The 18,826-nt window shown below is 43.2% G+C and overlaps 1 protein-coding gene across 6 annotated transcripts in view; it reads right to left on the minus strand.

Moving 5' to 3' along the window:
- The window catches only part of MYO6 (myosin VI), a 326,341-nt gene that overhangs the window by 199,556 nt on the left and 107,959 nt on the right, over positions 1-18,826 (minus strand). For all 6 annotated transcript variants that reach the window (XM_069726515.1, XM_069726516.1, XM_069726514.1 and 3 more), the window contains exons 7-9: positions 15,137-15,192; positions 13,546-13,643; positions 2,091-2,255 (exon numbers count right to left, since the gene is read on the minus strand). In XM_069726515.1, the coding sequence (XP_069582616.1) occupies positions 2,091-2,255; positions 13,546-13,643; positions 15,137-15,192 (319 nt within the window). The remainder of the gene's footprint in view (positions 1-2,090; positions 2,256-13,545; positions 13,644-15,136; positions 15,193-18,826) is intronic.

Consider the following 18,826-nt stretch of genomic DNA (forward strand, 5'->3'; position numbering starts at 1 on the left):
CCCAAACCCACAGCGACTCAGTACCGACCACAAGTATTGCCATTCTATACTATCGAAGGCCTTGTGTGCATCGAGGGAAACCACCACTCTCCTGCCAGCATTATCCGCCGGTATTTGCATATTGAGAAATAGCCTTCTCATGTTGATGGCAGTGGATTCATTAGGCATAATTCCAGTCCATCCTCAATGCGGCAGCCAGGGTTGTCCATCTGGCTAATCGCTACTCGGACGCGTCCGCTCTTCGCCAGTCATTACACTGGCTGCCCATTCATTACAGGATACAATTCAAAGTACTTGTTCTCACCCACAAAGCTCTCCACAGTGCGGCACCCCCTTACATCTCCTCCCTCATTTCTGTCTATCGGCCTAGCCGACCGCTGCACTCTGCAAATGACTTTCGACTAACCTCTGCACTAATCCGTTCCTCCCACTCCCGACTCCAAGAATTCTCCCGTACTGCACCAATCCTCTGGAATGCTCTACCCCAAGATATTAGGGCCATCCACAATTTGCATAGTTTTAGGTGTTCGCTCAAAACACATTTGTTCAGAGCGGCCTACCACGGTCACTAATCAAACTCATTTTATGTTTGTGTGTGTGTGTAGCCCATTCACTATCCCCATCTATCCCCCACCCTCTGAAGATGGCTGGACCATCATTGTAAATACATCATTGTAAATACACACCTGTGCTGTGTATCTCCCCCACCTGTGCTTTGTAAGCTCTCACGAGCAGGGTAGTTTTATTTTGCTTTAATTATTGTATTGTTAACGTTGTTACTTATGTCTGTTGTTTTTGATACTGTTAAACTGTAAAGCGCTGTGGAATATGTTGGCGCTATATAAATAAAGATTATTATTATTATTATATGTGGCACAGTTTTATATGGAGCATCTATGGGGCAATAATGAACGTTATGGATCATTATATGTGGCACAGTTTTATATGGAGCATCTATGGGGCCATAATGAACTGTATGGAGCATTATATGGGGCATCTATGGGGCCATAATAAACTGCATGGAGCATTATATGGGGCCATAATGAACTGCATGGAGCATTATATGGGGCATCTATGGGGCCATAATGAAGGGCATGGAGCATTATATGGGGCATCTATGGGGCCATAAAGAACTGCATGGAGCATTATATGGGGCATCTATGGGGCCATAAAGAACTGCATGGAGCATTATACGGGACATCTATGGGGCCATAAAGAACTGCATGGAGCATTATATGGGGCATATTTGTATATGGAGCATCTTATGGGGCCATAAAGAACTGTATGGAGCATTATATGGGGCATATTTTAATATGGAGAATCTTATGGGGCCATAATGAACTGAATGGAGCATTATATGGGGCTCCTGATTCAATATGGATATTCAAAAACACTTAACCTTCTGATGTCTCAATTAATATTACTCTTATTGGTATCTATTTTTATTTTTGGCATTAACCGGTAGCTGCTGCATTTCCCACCCTAGGCTTATACTCGAGTCAATAAGTTTTCCCAGCTTTTTGTTGCAAAATTAAGGGGGTCGGCTTATACTCGGGGCGGCTTATACTCGAGTATAAACAGTAATATATTTTCTAGTATGAGTTAAGTTATATATATTTTCTATTTGGTATTTTTTTCCTCTACTGGTGTTATGGGCTGGACAAAAGCCAATAGACAGGTAGCAAACATTAATTTAATTGCCGATACTACCAGTATTTTGAAGTTGTTTTAATTTTGCCAAACCACTAAAAGTCAAAGAATTCTGAAGTGGCTTAAGAGGAACTACACTCATTGGTATTTGGTATATTTCTGCCATACAATTTAACCCAACTCAATCAAGATATGAAAAATATCGCAGTCCAAACACAGAAGTTTAGTACAGTCAATTTATCAGCCTTAAGGGAAAACATTGATCTAATTACAGCTACCCAGTTTGGCCTAGACAAGTGAGGTCACAGCATCCACACGGTGACATCAGTAGTCACGGCCATGTTAGTCAGCCTGCTCCCAACTCCTGTCACATCTATGCCTAGAATACAATCTAGAAGTAAGAGTCACACATGCAAGCTGTGCACATTAGTTATACATACTCTAAAGTTATCAGGGGAACTCAAAAAAAGCTTCTGACGAATTTCTTCTGGTGCACCGGCACATAACCTGTAGAAGATATGGTAATTCCTCTCGTCTTGTCCTTGCACGCAGATTCGAGACTTTTCCAGAAGATAGTGCGACACAAATCCCCCTACCACAGAATACTAGGAGGAAAAAAAAAATCAATAATCAATTAAAAAGGTAATAAAAAATAAATGGAAATCAAAAATCGCAATTATTAAATGAAAGAAAGAAATATCTGTAAAATAATATAAAAAGTTTACAAGACTATAAAGTCTAGCTGGAACCAACCACCCATAGAACATACACAGATATAATAGGCATTGATCCCCATGGAAGGCACGTTACTGGATACAAGGTGTCACGTAACACAAAGAATATATTTTTCTTCTACGTCTTGCCCAAACCACTGAGCCTGAAGAATGAGTGTAGAAAGCACATTACATAGCTGATCTCATGGACGCCTGGTGTCATTCGGCTGGAAAAGGTTACTCTCATTATCAGAGTTGGGTCCTCCATAAAGTGCACTCAGCAGTGGGATAACCTTTTCTGTGATTGCACACCTATACCTGGGACACTGGGGATCACACACAGTATTTGTTTTCTATTTATTTGGAAAGGGTAGATCGGGAGATCAGTTTTGACAATATTAAAGGTTGTCACCTCAAACTGCAGAAGCAAATTCAGGAGAAAGGTCACAGAAAGGTGAAAAACAGTTATATCTCCTCATCCCTTTGTGTTTTTTTATCAGCTTTATATGAAGCCTACATTTATCACTGTGGTGATAATAATACAAGAATAGTCATGGTTCCATCTGGTTAGATGCCAAGAAGTGATTGATAAGAGTTCTGAGGGACATGAATAAAAACAAATTACAAGCGCCAGTGTTCTCCCTGCAGTATGGTCAGAAATAATATTACCCAATCTCATTATAATATTATGATATTGGAGACCTTATGGCCCCATAAACATTATTTGACTGATATATATCTCTTTTGACTTCCCAATACTCAGCCATGTATTCCTGGATGATCTGTGGAAGAGCTGCAGAAAGAATTGGGCTTTGAAATTCCAATGGCTGGATCCATTGTCCCCAATATCTGTCGGAGGGAGTCATGAGGATCTCCAGACACAGACTGTTGGCCGATCCGGTTCGGCTGAATTTTGTGTCCTGTATATGGGGGACTTTAGTTTGGTCGTGCAGTTTTACAATGATCAGTTAAAAGCTTGTTTAGCCAACAACCGTATATCTTCTGAATGTACAGTCAACTCAGCCGAGCATGGATGTCTTCAAGGTAGGAATAGAGAAATAGTCTGGTGTCTCGCTCTTTTTCATAAAGAGATAAGCAGTAGGGATGAGCGAGTGTCCTCGTTACTCGAGTTTCTCCGAGTATGCTTGGGTGGTCTCCGAGTATTTTGGGCGTGATCGTTGATTATGTTTGGGTCCCCGCAGCTGCATGATTTGCAGCTGCTAGACAGCTTGAATAGATGTGGGGATTCCCTAACAAACAGGCAATCCCCAAATGTATTCAGGCTGTCTAGCAGCCGCAAATCATGCAGCTACGGAGACATAAACTTAATCTCCAAGCACGCTGAAATACTCGGACACCACCCAAGCATACTCGGGAGAAACTCGAGTAACGAGCATACTCGCTCATCACTAAATAAGCAGTGCCGATGACTTGGTGTCTTAACATATCTGCTGGGAAGTGCGCACCTGTCCTACTTATTAGACTAGAACACATGGGCAATACGTGTTGATCATGGATTCATCCAAGCAAATATGTGGAGACACAATGTCACCAGCACCAATCACCTTTCGGTGCTGCTGAAATGAGTACCCCCAGACAACCTTTTCATGGTTAAGGTAGGAGAAACCACCACCTGGTCTGCATCTTCCATCCTTGGAGTATCAAGAGGCCCATGTACACAAAGTAATCGGCAGAATGGGCCAAATTTAGTGAGTTAATTACAAAAAGCAAACAGATAAAGGTCTGTTTAACTAAGCTAATTGGCCATTATAGTTTAATAGCCGGTTTTCACAATAAAACCTCACTTCAGATACTCATGAAGGATCCGGAATAGATCATTCAGTCTACATAGTCTACTGTTGCTCTCGGCAGTGCAGGTCCTGTTTACACAGGAAGACATGCTGCCGAGAATGAGGATCTTTTGGGCAAACCAAAAGTTCATTTGACCTGAAGAATGAGCATTTTGCGATTATTCTGAAATTAGGTTTCCTAGGAAAGCTTGTTCACGTTGTCATGCAGGGAAAATGCTCCTTAATGCCCTGTGAGCATCTCCCAGACCTACGGTGGGCTTATACCAATGCTCACGCTGCACACAAAGCACAATAGATGGAGACATAATAGATATATTCCCTCTCTTTTGTTAATCATCTCTGTCCTTAATAAATTGCTTTTCTGAAGATAGGACAATACGCATTACGGTTCCCATTTTTCCTACCTAACAAAAGCTGAAAGTCAAATCTAAGCACAGCAAGCAGATAGCGACACATTCATCAATCCCGGAAATCGCATGCCCTCTGGAATGTTGAATTAAGCACAGACCTACAAATATCAGCTGCATGCATTTATTATGCAATTTTAGTTGCATAATCAGTTGAATGTGTGAAAAACGCTGCAGAAATTCTGTAAGAATTAACATGCTGAATATAAAAAAACCCAAAAAACATGAAATCTCATTCACTCTGCTGTTACTAAAAAATGCTGTGTTTATACAGACGCAAAAAGACAACTTGTGAACAGACCCCAATAACCTCAACTCAGGGCTGACAACACAGGAATCACAAGAGGTGATGTCCCAGCTGACCTGGGGGTCTAATGGAGCTATGTACATTTACAATGCCTGGGGGGGGGGATTTTTATTGTTAATAAAGATTGTGCTATGTAAAAAAAAGCCAGTTTTTTTATATATATTTAACACAAAAAATGATATAATCAATAGTTTATTCTATCTAAAGTAAACCTGTCAAATCGAAAATCCTTTCCTATCCGCAGACAATGTGCTATATGCAGGAGGGGAAGGTCAGAGCGATTTGGTTACGTGGTAGAAGATACGGCATAACCCAGCTTTTATTCACTTATATTTCTTCCTTCTCTGAGCTTCAGAGTCAAGAGGGCGGTCCTACCCGGGGACAGACAACTTTCCTTGCACAGGTGTGCAGAAAATGATTGGGATCGTCCGCTTAACTGAAAAGCCCGGATTTAGCAGAGATTTAAAGGAGAAAAACATTTGGGTAGGTGTCCTTGGCATCTATTTCAGGCCACTCTGTCAGAGATTAATCTGAGTGCCATCTGAGTGTGATCCGAATTTCTCATGCAGCACCGGTGAGGACAAAGAACTTAATTTCTCCATTGTCTCTAAGTGTGTACATTCAAGCGCACTCTGATGGCATCTGAGTGCAGACCGATATTTCACAGGCACCTATAGATTTGAATGGGTGTGAGCTGATTCTCGGCTGCACCAGCTGTATGATGCATTGCGTTCTCATGCCGAATCGGCATGAGAAAAAAAAAAATCACAGATCAGCACTGCCCCATAATATAACACTGGGCCGGGTGCTATGCAATATACTGTAGGGTCATTCCATGTCAAGTGAACCAATGATTTTTACCTCTCTAGTTTTAATTCTTTTGAGATTTTGTTATTTGGTAATTGTGTCAGAGAATGCAAAATGTGAAGAAAAAAAAATTCTAGTTTTTTTTTTTTTAATTGATTTTCACAGTTCGGAAAAAGTGTGAATTTCGGTGTTGCCTAACTTTACATTTCTCCTCATAACTCAACATAACATCAGAAAGCACTTGCCCATGTTATAGGCTCGTGAGTGAGCCCTTAGGCCATGTTCACACTTGCGGTTTTTACCGTGGAACCGTGGCGATTTTGCAGCTGCGGGTCCGCAGCAGTTTCCATAGCGTTTACAGTAACCTGTAAACCCTATGGAAACCGCAAACCGCTGTGCACATGCAGCGGGAAAAACCGCGCGGGAACGCAGCGGTTTACAACCCGCAGCATGTCACTTCTTTGTGCAGAATCGCAGCGATCCTGCACCCATAGGAATGCATTTATCCGCTTACTTTCCGCATGGGGCTGTGCCCACCATGCGGGAAGTAAGCGGATAATGTGCGGGTGGTACCCGGGGTCGAGGAGAGGAGACTCTACTCCAGGCCCCGGGAACCATATTTGTGGGTCAAAAACCGGTTTTTACATACCGGTAATAGGATTTTACGGAGCCACGACAGCACCCCTACGAGAGAGGGGATCCGCCCACCTTCCGGACAGGAACCTACAGGATTTAAAGGGGCGGTCCCCCTCACCACTCCAGTTTGTGTTTCAGAGTATAAGGGACACCGCCATTGAGTTAGTACATAAACATATATACTTAAACATTACTAAATCCATCACCTTCTAAAGAGTGATTTTTTAACAAGCACACTTTCCCCAAAGGGTGCAGAAACCAGTGAATAACTACGGGGGGGAATGTGCGGGTGCTGTCGTGGCTCCGTAAAATCCTATTACCAGTACGTAAAAACTGGTTTTCCTATCGCCACGACAGCACCCCTACGAGAGATTTTCAAAGATCAATCACCTGGGAGGGACTACAGCACTAAGTACTGTACGGCCAAAAACTAAATTGGCCTCTGAAGATAAATCAAGGCGATAATGTCTATAAAAGGTGGAAGGAGATGACCACGTTGCCGCCTTACATATTACGTCTATGGAGACGTCCGCTCTTTCCGCCCAGGATGAGGCCATGGCTCGAATGGAGTGGACCCTGATGCCAACTGGTGGTGTCTGGCCTTTAGCAGGATAAGCAAGATAAATGGCATCTCTTATCCATCTGGCGATAGACGCTTTTGTTACACTCGCCCCTTTCCTTGGATTCTGAAAGGAAACAAACAGAGCCCTACTCTGCCTCCATGGTTCTGTCTTGTGTAGATATTCTAATAGAGTTCTTCTGACATCTAACATGTGATATTTCTGCTCGTCAGCTGAATTCGGATTGTCACAGAAAGATGGTAAAATTATTTCCTGACTTCTATGAAATTTGGAAGCTACTTTTGGTAGGTATGCTGGGTCTGGTTTTAACAATACCCTGTTCTGAAAGACCATTAAATAAGGAGGATCTATCGACAAAGCTTGTAAGTCACTCACTCTCCTAGCAGAGGTCAGGGCTACTAGGAAGGCTGTTTTTAAGGTTAAACTTTTTATGGAGACAGAATCTAATGGCTCAAAGGGGGGGTTCTGTTAAGGCGTCTAAAACCAAATTCAAATCCCATGGTGGTAATCCAGGAACATACACTGGTTTACTACGTTCAGTGGCCCTGATAAATCGGGAAATCCATCTATTTCCCGCCACATCACCGTTATATAACGCTCCCAAAGCTGATACTTGGACTCTAAGGGTATTTACCGCCAAACCCAATTCCCGGCCTTTCTGTAAAAACTCCAGTATAGCCGGAATTGGGACCTTGCCAGAAAAGGGATTTTGGTAGAAGGCAAGGAACTTTTTCCAAGTTTTAGCATAAATTTTAGTGGTAACTTCTTTCCGGCTGTTTAAAAGGGTAGATATGAGAGCCTCTGAAAACCCTCTTCTCCTCAATAACTCCCTCTCAAATTCCACGCCGTCAGATGCAGGGATTCCACATTGAGGTGACTGAACGGACCCTGAGAAAGAAGCTCCGGGCTGGACGGCAGTACCCAGGGGTCGGACACAGACATTGCCCTGAGTAACGAGAACCATGCCCTCCTGGGCCAAAAGGGGGCAATCAGGATCACTCTCGCCCTCTCCTCCCTGATCTTCCTGAGGACTATCGGGATCAGACACATTGGGGGGAACGCGTAAGCCAGAGGGAAATCCCAGTGTATTTGAAGGGAGTCTATTATACAGGGCTTGTCCGCCACCCGAAGAGAAGCGAACTTCCTGGTCTGCCTGTTCTCTCTCGTTGCGAATAGATCGATAACGGGCAATCCCCACAGGTCTACTATCTGTCTGAACACCCGTCGATCTAGAACCCATTCTCCCTGACGTAGAGAATGACGGCTGAGGTAATCTGCCTCTGTGTTGAGCTCTCCCTGAATGTGAACAGCTGATAGAGAGCGAAAGTGGGCTTCGGCTATTTCGAGTATGTCTGTGGCGGTGTTCATTAGGGATCTTGACCTTGTACCCCCTTGATGGTTGAGATACACCACTACTGTTGTGTTGTCTGTCTGAACTCTTACATGTGAATCCTGCAGAGATGGAAGCAACCTGAGTAAGGCCTTCTTTACTGCCGTGAGCTCTTTCCAGTTTGAGGACTCTTGAGCCTCTAAGAGAGACCATTGCCCTTGAGTCCAGACATCTCCTATGTGAGCTCCCCAACCTATTGGACTGGCATCGGTTGTGACCGTGTTGTCTGGTACTACACTCCAGCGTACTCCTTTCCCTAAATGTCTTCTGTTTAACCACCATCTCAGACTGTGTAGAGTGGCGGTGGACAGCCTGAGTCTTCCGCCTAATTGCCCTTGAAGACTCCTCTCTGTATCCAAGACTTGGGCCTGCAACACTCGAGTGTGGAATTGAGCCCACTGGACGGCTGGTATGCAGGACGTTAGGGATCCCAGAAGGGACATAGCGTCTCTTAAAGTCAGATCTGGCTTCCTTGTTACCGTACTGACTTTGTGCACAATCCTCTGCTTTTTCTCTTCCGGAAGGAAATATTGTTGCACTTCCGAATCCAGCAGAATACCTAGGAAAGTCTGAGTTGTTGATGGTTCGAGTCTTGACTTCTCCATATTGACTATCCAACCCAAGTCCTGTAAGGAAGATATTACATGATTTAGGCGAGTACTACACTGGCAAAAGGAATTCCCCACTACCAGGAAGTCATCCAAGTAGGGTATAATTAACGTATCCTGTTCCCTGACATAGGCCATTACTTCTGCCATGACTTTAGTAAACACCCTCGGTGCCATAGATAGACCAAAGGGCATTGCAGCAAACTGAAAGTGTCTGACCTGGTCGTTTAAGCGCACCGCCATTCTGAGGAATTGTTGATGATCCTGGTGAATGGGCAGATGGTAATACGCATCTTTTAAATCCAGGACTGTCATATAACATCTGGGAAAGAGAAGTTTAGTTGCCGTTTTAATAGATTCCATCTTAAAGGCATGATACTCTAGATGTTTGTTCAATCTCCGTAAGTTTATGATGGTTCGAAAGGATCCATCTGGCTTGGAGATTAAAAATAAAGGGGAATAGAACCCTTTCCCCTGTTGATGTTTTGGAACCTCCACTATGACTTTCTTCCGTCTTAACATTTTGACCTCTTTTTCAAGGGCCTTTTGTTGGTCTAAGGAATCAGGGGCAGTCAAGATATAAAATTCAGAAGGTCTTTCCCGGAACTCTAATTTTAACCCTGAATTAATTATACCCAGAACCCAATTGCTCGAAGTTATTTTGGCCCACTGAGCATAGAAGAATTTTAACCTGCCCCCTACTGGAAGATCTTTATTAACGATAATTTCTTCTTCTTCTTGAGGAAGATGATGAAGCATTAAAGTCCGAACCTTTCTTTTTTGGGTCTGATGGTTCCCAGTCTCGGTTGTGGTAAGGTCTTCGGTATTGGAAGCGTCTCCTGAAGGTATTCCTAAAGGTAGGATTGAAAGCTTTAGGAAAACCTTTCTTCCTATCCTCAGCCTTAGCTAGGATATCATCCAATACCAGGCCAAACAGGTACTCACCCCTACACGGTATTGTACATAGTTTAGCTTTCGCCTGGGCATCCCCTTTCCAGGTCTTAAGCCATAGGGCTCGGCGAGCAGCGTTTGAGAGACCTGCTGATCTTGCCGCCAATTTTAAAGAATCCACTGACGCATCCGCTAAATACGCCACCACTTCCCGTATTTGCGAAAGTGAGTTCAACATCTTGTCTCTGGGCACCTTGGACTTCAGCTGTTCTTCCAGTTGGGATATCCACACCATGACAGATCTAGCCGTACACGTGCTAGAGATAGCAGGTTTGAACGCCCCCGCAGTTGATTCCCATACTTTTCTCAAAAACATGTCCGCCTTCCTATCTGACGGATCTTTCAGAAGGCCCACGTCCTCCAGCGGCAAAGTACCGGCTTTAGACGTAGAAGCCACCGCTGCATCCACTTTCGGGACTTTCATCCACTCTGCCAGCTCATTATCTTCAAAGGGATACCTTCTTTTGGCTGATGACGGAAGGAAACCTTTATCCTGTTTATCCCATTCTCTCTTTATAAGAGTCTTAACCGTATCCACCACCGGGAACGCCTTACGACTCCTCTGGCTCAAGCCCGCAAACATTATGTCCTGTGCGGACCTTGGTTCCTTGCTCTCTGCAACACCCATGGTAGCTCGGACTCCTTTAACTAACATGTCCATGTTGTCCACCGAGAAACAAGGCCTTCCCTCTTCATCTGAGGAGGATGGAGATGAAGATCGGGAACATTCCCCTTCTTGCAGGGACAGACTAGATCCTGGCGATATGTCCCTGCCCGACCTTTCCTGGCGGCTGCCTCTAAGGGAATAGCTAATTTCCTCCCTGATGACCGCTCTAAGGTCTGATGACCGAAGGGGAGCTTCCTCTTCTAAGGTCTGAGATATGCAAGCCTGACACAGCCTTTTGGTATAACTGTCAGGCATTGGAGTCATGCATAGAGCACATTGCTTGTGCTTAGATTTAGTGGTCTTTTTCCCCTAAAACAAAGCACAAATAACAGACCATATCAGCACCAGGTGTCTGATTTAACACTCACCATAAGGCTGATTCTGTGAATACCGGTTCTGGAGGAGTAGGATCCAAATGTGACGCTGGGGCGCTCGCACGCTGCTGCCCCCGTACCACGCTGCTGCTGCTTCTCCTTGAGCGGCCGCTACCGCTCTTACTGCGCTGTTCCGTTCCCTCTCCATGAGGGTGCTCGGCGTCCCCTACTGAGGACATGGCTGCGCGCCTCCTACCATAGGCGCCGCTCTTTTACAGAGCTGCAGCGCTCCTCCCCCGGCTTACCCCGGAAGCGTACCAACTACTTCCGGGTTCACCAGCGCCGGTGTGGACGCTGCACACCGCACTCAACCGCGGACCAGGACGGCACTGCCCGACTCCTGGGACGCGCTCCTCATGGCCAGACGAGGGGTGGTCTGCACGCAGGACACCCCCGACGCTGCTTCCGAGCCCCCGATTCCGCAGTTCCTAGAAGATACCGCGCGGAGGCATGGAGGCCCGGGTAAGACTGCCTGCAGGCTCCCGCCGTCCGGACAGGAACCCAAACTGGAGTGATGAGGGGGACCGCCCCTTTAAATCCTGTAGGTTCCTGTCCGGAAGGTGGGCGGATCCCCTCTCTCGTAGGGGTGCTGTCGTGGCGATAGGAAAAAAAAGAATTATAATAAAAAATAATGCTATATTCACCTCTGAGCGCTGCACGCGGCTGTCCGGTCTCAGATTTGCTATGCAACCAGGACCTGCGGTGACGTCGCGGTCACATGACCGTGACGTCACGAAGGTCCTTCTCGCACAGCATCTTTTGAACCGGACCGCCGCCTGCAGCGCCGAGGAGATCGGGATGTCAGAGGGTGAGTATAACCATTGTTTTTATTATTTTTAACATTACTATTGATGCTGCATATTGCTGCATATGCAGCATCAATAGTAGGAGTAAATCCCGCAGCGGAACCCGTAACACAAACCGCGATAAATCTGCAGGGATAACCGCAGCGGGTTTGCCTTGCAGATTTATCAAATCCGCTGCGGGAAAATCCACGGGAGAACCCGCAGCCCCCTTCCTAGGTGTGAACATAGCCTTATACTGAAACTCTTTCCACAAAATTATCCATGCTCAGTATAGCATGCTGCCTGCAGACTGGACTGCATTCTCAAGACAGTTGGTCTGCTTTAAAGGGTTGATCAATTACCGAAAATGTCCTTTATACATATCTATTGTGACACCCAAAGCACTTTTGTAATTAGCATTATTCTAAAATACCCTACACTTCTCCCTATACAGTTAATCTGTAAATGTGTTTTTTTTTTTTTTTTTTTTACATCAACCCCTGTGACATTTCATTTGAGAGAATTCTCAAACAAAGTAATCAAAAAGCTGCACTCACTTCCCTGGATGCCGCTGCAGTCACTTACTTTAATTTTTTTTTACATCGCTGCCCACTGAAGATGCCCTGAATCCATGGCACCAATAGAAGATGTTGGAGAAGATACTGAGGTGCCAGTACTCTTGCTTCTGTCCCTACGAGCCACAGGTTCTTACCATGAAAGGAAATGTCATCAAGGGATGGTGATAGAAGCAGGGTGAGTGACAACAGCGTTTCCCCAAAGTTTTTATCATCGCCCTCAAACTAATCATCATCAGAGGGTGGTGTTTGAAGTAGAGAGAGTGAGACCGGCACCATCCACTGATGACTATTCTTTTGAGGCTGGTGATAGAAGATGAGAGGCAACACTCCTGGCACTCACCCTGCTTCTATCACTGCCCCCTGATGACATCTTGTTTCACAATAAGAAGCTGCAGCTGGTGGGGACAGAAGCAGAGCGTCGGCGCCTCAGTATCTTCTCACACAGCTTCTATCAGTGCAATAGATCCAGGACATCTTCAGAGAGGTAGTAAGGGACCGTAGCCCCGCTCTGTGATGACGTTATGTTCCAGGTTATAGACGCTACGGGCAAGTGACTGCAGCACCAACATTTTGATGACCCCTCATTTGAGACTTCTCTTACATAAAACATCACAGGCAATGAAGTAAAAAAAACACATTTAGGTGGTAGCAGGATAGCAAGAAGTGCAGAGTATTTTATAATAAAGCAAATTACAAAAGTGATTATTTTGTTGAAATATATACCGAATTTGTAAAGGACATTTTAGGGAACAAGCCAACCCTTTAAGTATCTTTCCTGCAGGACAAATTTAATCAATTTCTCATGTAATGGCTATACAGTGACAGGTCAATTCACCGTATCGCCCATGCTTATGTGAATCCGTAATAATACAGAAGGCCCAAGCTCCTGTAGTTCTGACATTTCATGGTGGCAATTTTCCACATGCAATACTCACCCAATCTGCTATGATTGCATGCAACAGGTTGACATAACAAAACGTATTCATCCACAACTCTTAAAAGTCCTGTCCTGTTGTGTCAGGATCAGGTGAAGGCCTCAAACCAGAAATATCCTGATACACCTAGCCCTATATGAATAAAAATCCCACTGCTAGGCATTTGGAAGCCCTGGTAATACCGTGACATCATTAGTCACTCCATGGATGCCTCTTGGTTATTGCATTCTAGAAGAAGCAAGCTCTGCACAGCACACCTTAAAGAAGGACGAATTTGAGATGGAGAGGAAAAAAATGATATAACTTGACCAAAACTGAATTTGTAGTCCAATGTCTAATACGTACCTTTTCATTAAAGTGAATTTCTACAAATTTTCCAAAGCGACTACTGTTGTTATTGCGGACAGTCTTTGCATTTCCAAAGGCTTCTAATAAGGGATTAGCTGTGTGGGTGTAAATATAAAGTTTTACTTTACAGTGAGAAGAAAAATACTCGGCTGCAGACATATTACATATTAAGCATCTCAAATTTTTCAAATATACAAGAAAATTCCTTCAAAAAGATTAGAATGAAGATAGAGGTTTGAACGATCATCTTCGAAATCGCATTTGTAAATTACATACGTCAAATGGAATGTGATAAGCACAAATTACTTATTTTTACAGAAGTATTTCTGGTTCCTTATAAGGATAATGTTAGAAAATGAGAAAAGTTAGTTAATTGGCACAGACATGGGAAAAATCCTCAGTCAACTCTCAGCAAGCAGAAACAGAGGTGACCTGTTGAGCCACTGTGAAGCTTATGAGAAGAAATATCTTACTACAGAACGGCTCATTTCGATTCTTGCTTCTACAAGCCTGGCCCTTTGATTCCCCCATGTCTTACTAACCACCTAGCAGGCGAAACCACGGGCATTAGAAATCAACAAGGTCTTATTATAAAAGTAGCAAATAAAAGCAGCTTGTGATGTAGAGGAGCGCTTCTCAAGTAAGAGCGAAGTAGCAAATAAAAGCAGCTTGTGATGTAGAGGAGCGCTTCTCAAGTAAGAGCGAATTGGTAAAGCTCTTGTAGGACACTTGAGAATGGGCCTTTTCTATAGTATATAAACACAGAAACATGTCCCTTAACTTGTGAAAAATGGGTCACTATTTCAGTGACTTATGTCATCTGGAGTAATAACAGTCACCAAACAGAACAACGTTAGACTGGGCCATCATTTACATATTGTTAATCAAGAGTTAAAAGTAGGAAAGTATGCACACCAGCGGTCAAAGGATCTCCATCTTCAAAATATCCCTACTAAGGCCGCAATGCATGGAGCGGCTGCAAAGTAGACAGCCCCATTATCAAATAGAAGGCTGTTGAGTTCGGGTCAGGAGACCAGCGGACAATACTTGCATTGGGGTTCGTACTTGGACCTTGAACCATAGATGTGTGACCAGGTCTAAGTCTCTATCCACACTGGGTGTTAAAACAATATTTGGCAGATGAGCCATGAAACTGCACATTGTTTCCACTGGACACAATGGAGTATTCTTTTGGCCTAGCTTTTCTTTTTTCTTTATTGTATGGAATACCAGTATTGACTACACCAATCAATTTTATTCTTCAAAAACAGGACCCTAAGGGAGAGGCATATAAACCTATACAGTGCTACACCGCTTGTAGGAGGTACAGTACATGTCAGGAGATGCTTACAATGCCTTTGGTTCCCACTAATTTAATCTTTGATAACTTCACCTAGATGCCCCTGATTAAAGAGCACACGTCTTATCACAAAGTAAATTAAAGAAAAATCTAGGAGCTATAAATCCCTTACACAAAAAAAAAATCAAATTTAATGTCACTCCATGATAATTAATTTCCAAAAGAACAAAATATCACTTCCAGTAACACTACTTAATAATTTACGGCTCAAAAATAAATGTCACATACCTTCTACAATTCTCTCATCAATATCCTGTCCAGAACCGTAAGACTCCGTGAGATATCTGTAAAAAGAATATATAGTATTCAAAAAATATTTTCACAACTATAGCTGACCAGTGTCCCCCACAGGCCAATCACTAGCTTCAGCAGACTGATGCCCTACACCACAAAATTACAGCTAAGGTCAGACATTGGGTATAGCAATGATGTGGATAGGCGAAAGGTATTTCTTGAAGGAAGTAAATGGAGACAAGTGGTGTCCTCCTTAGGAGTGGTGCTGGAATAGCAAGTAAGAATGCTTTGAAGAATGGAACAGTTATTGGTTTATTTTCATCAAATAAAATGCAAACTGAACACATAAAAGAGAAATTTAAAGCCAATCAACATTTGGTGTAACCACACTTTGCTTTGAAAACAGCATCAAAAGGATCAATTCTTCTAGGTCCACTTGCACATAGTTTTTGAAAGGCACTCAACAGGGAGATTGGTTCTCCAAGATGTTTGGAACAACCACAGATTTGTGGATGTAGGCTTGAGTAAATTCTTCTTTTTCTTCATGTTATCACATACAGATTTGATCATTATGTGTCCAGGGCTCTGTGGTGCCCATATCATCAATTCCAGGACTCCTTATTCTTCTGCACACTTAAGAAAGTTCTTAATGACAATGAGTGTATGTCTGGTATCGACCTGCTATAGGATAAATCTGAAGACAATCTGATGCATCCATGATAGTACTGCATGACAGATAAGTATTTGCCTGTATTTCTCAGCATTGAGGACAACATCAAGAGCTGTAACGTAGAGGTCAGCCAACGAAACTTCAGCTGAAAGACACATCATGATTACTTCTCTTCTAAAATGAAAAATGTCCACCAGTACTCAGTGATCAGCTCAGAACTGGAAGCAACCAGTGGGACCCTCAACTACATCCATCCAGGATCTAAAAAAGTTTGGCCAGAAGTCTTCATGGAAGAATTGCAGCCAAAAAGCAATAACATCGACATGGAAATAACGCCAAGAGACAACTGCATGTGAAAACATAGGAACTGGGTTGCAGAAAAATACCAGCAGGTGTACTGCACTAATAAGTCAAAATGTGAAATATTTGGTTTTAACCGAAGGGTTTGTTCTCTGAAAGGCTGGAGAGTGGTACAATAATGTGGCAGGCAACAATGAAGCATGGTGGAGGTTCCTTGCAAGTTTGGGGCTCCAATTCAGCAAATGGGAGATGGGAATTTGGTCAAATCAACTATGTCAATGCTGAGAAGGGTGGTTACACCAAATATTGATTTGATTTCTCTATTGGTAATTAATTTGCATTCTGTTAATTGCTATAAACAAACTCTTAACACTTGTTTTTTTAAAACCATTCTTAATTTGAATTTTTTTTCCATTTCCTGCCTAAAACGATTGTTCATTTGCACACTACTATATGTATTTAAGAACACCCGACTTACATAGGCTGTTCAGCAGAGGGTCTCCAATCACAGCCAAAGTGAATCGTGTTTCAATAGTTATAGTAATGTATGTACATTAAAGAAAGTTGACTCTTGTTAAAATTGCATGGCGCTAGGTTGTCTAAAAGGAGCAAGACATGAGAAAAAGGCGACGTGTTTCAACCACAAACTGAGGTCTTAATCTTAGCTATCAAAGCATCAACTTTTCTATTTCTTGAAGAAACTAGTCAGGGAAGATGTTCCAAATATCATGAAGAACACCATTAATCTTGACTAAATTCCCAAACTTGCAAAGATGAGTAACTGCCTTTGGTTAAAGCCAAATATTTTACATTTTAACTCATTAGTCCATTTGAAGGTATGGTTTTTGGCCACTATTTTTCCATAAAGACCACTTTCAGTTAGACGTCTCCAAACAGAAGGAGGGTGTAGCTGAGTCCCATTGGTTTCTGCCAGCTGTTAGCGGATAATACAAAAATAGAGAAAGCGCTCTGTGGATTTAGTTTCAATACCAGATAATGCACTGTTCACCTGGGGACGTTGTGCATAGCAAACACAACACTGGAGAGGGGGTGAGAGTCCACTAGAGACTACTGCAGCTCCGACCGCTGGTTCCTAGGCATATATTACTGGAACTGAAATGAAAGTTTCAAAATGAGAAAAAAACATGTGGGACAATCCAGGTGCTGCCTGTAGATGAAGGATGTCCAAATTCAGGTAGATGAAGAGTTTTTATTGTATTGCGCATTTTGGAGTTGATCAAACTCCTTCCTCAGAAACATTTAAGCTTAATCCTTCATCCACTGGCAGTGTCCGGAATATCCTGCAAGTTTCTTCTGATTCTGAAAAGATGTGAGCTGATGGCACTGCTGGGCATCTTCCAGCTTTGAAGAGAAGTAAGCAATATGTGCCTTTCATCTGCTGCACAGTTTCCTTGTTAAAACCACTGCTTTTCTGGTCTTCTGCCCATTTCTTAGTGTCCTCAATGCTGAGAAACACAGGCAGATACTTATCCATCATACAACACCATGGATTGGATCCACATGTATTCAGCAGCAAGCCAACAACCCAAAACATACAGTCAATGGCATATACAGTGTCTTGCTAAAGTATTCGGCTCCCTGGAACTTTTCAACCTTTTCCCACAAGTCATGCTTCAAAACATAAAGATACCAAATGTCAATTTTTGGTGAAGAATCAACAACAAGTGGAACACAATTGTGAAGTTGAAAGAAATTTATTGGTTATTTTAAATATTTGTGGAAATTCAAAAACTGAAAAGTGGGGCGTGCAATATTATTCAGCCCCTTTCAGTTAATGCTTTGTTGCGCCACCTTTTCCTGCTATTACAGCTTCAAGTCGCTTGGGGTATGTCTCTATAAGTTTTGTACATCGAGAGACTGAAATTCTTGCCCATTCTTCCTTGGCAAACAGCTCGAGCCCAGTGAGGTTTGACGGAGGTGGTTTGTGAACAGCAGTTTTCAGCTCTTTCCACAGATTCTTGATTGGATTGAGGTCTGGACTTTGACTTGGCCATTCTAACACCTGCATATGTTTGTTTGTGAACCCTTCCATTGTAGATTTTGCTTTATGTTTGGGATTACGGTCTTGTTGGAAGACAAATCTCTGTCCTGATGTCAGGTCTTTTGCAGACTAAAACAGGTTTTCTTCAAGAATGGTCGTGTATTTGGCTCTATCCATCTTCCCATGAATTTTAACCATCTTCCCTGTCCCTGCTGAAGAAAAGCAGGCCCAAACCATGATGCTGCCACCACCATGTTTGACAGTGGGGATGGTGTGTTCAGGGTGATGAGCTGTGTTGCCTTTACGCCAAACATATCGTTTGGCATTGTTGCCAAAAAGTTTGATTTTGGTTTCATCTGACCAGAGCACCTTCTTCCACATGTTTAGTGTGTCTCCCAGGTGGCTTGTTGCAAACTTTAAATGACACTTTTTATGGATATCTTTGAGAAATGGCTTTCTTCTTGCAACTCTTCCATAAAGGCCAGATTTGTGCAGTGTAAGACTGATTGTTGTCCTATGGACAGACTGTCCCACCTCAGCTGTAGATCTATGCAGTTCATCCAGAGTGATCATGGGCCTCTTGGCTGCATCTCTGATCAGTCTTCTCCTTGTTTGAAATGAAAGTTTAGAGGGACGGCCGGGTCTTAGTAGATATGCAGTGGTATGAAACTCCTTCCATTTCAGTATGATCGCTTGCACATTTCTCCTTGGG

Source organism: Ranitomeya imitator, chromosome 5 (assembly GCF_032444005.1).
Source record: "Ranitomeya imitator isolate aRanImi1 chromosome 5, aRanImi1.pri, whole genome shotgun sequence".
NCBI lineage: Eukaryota > Metazoa > Chordata > Amphibia > Anura > Dendrobatidae > Ranitomeya > Ranitomeya imitator.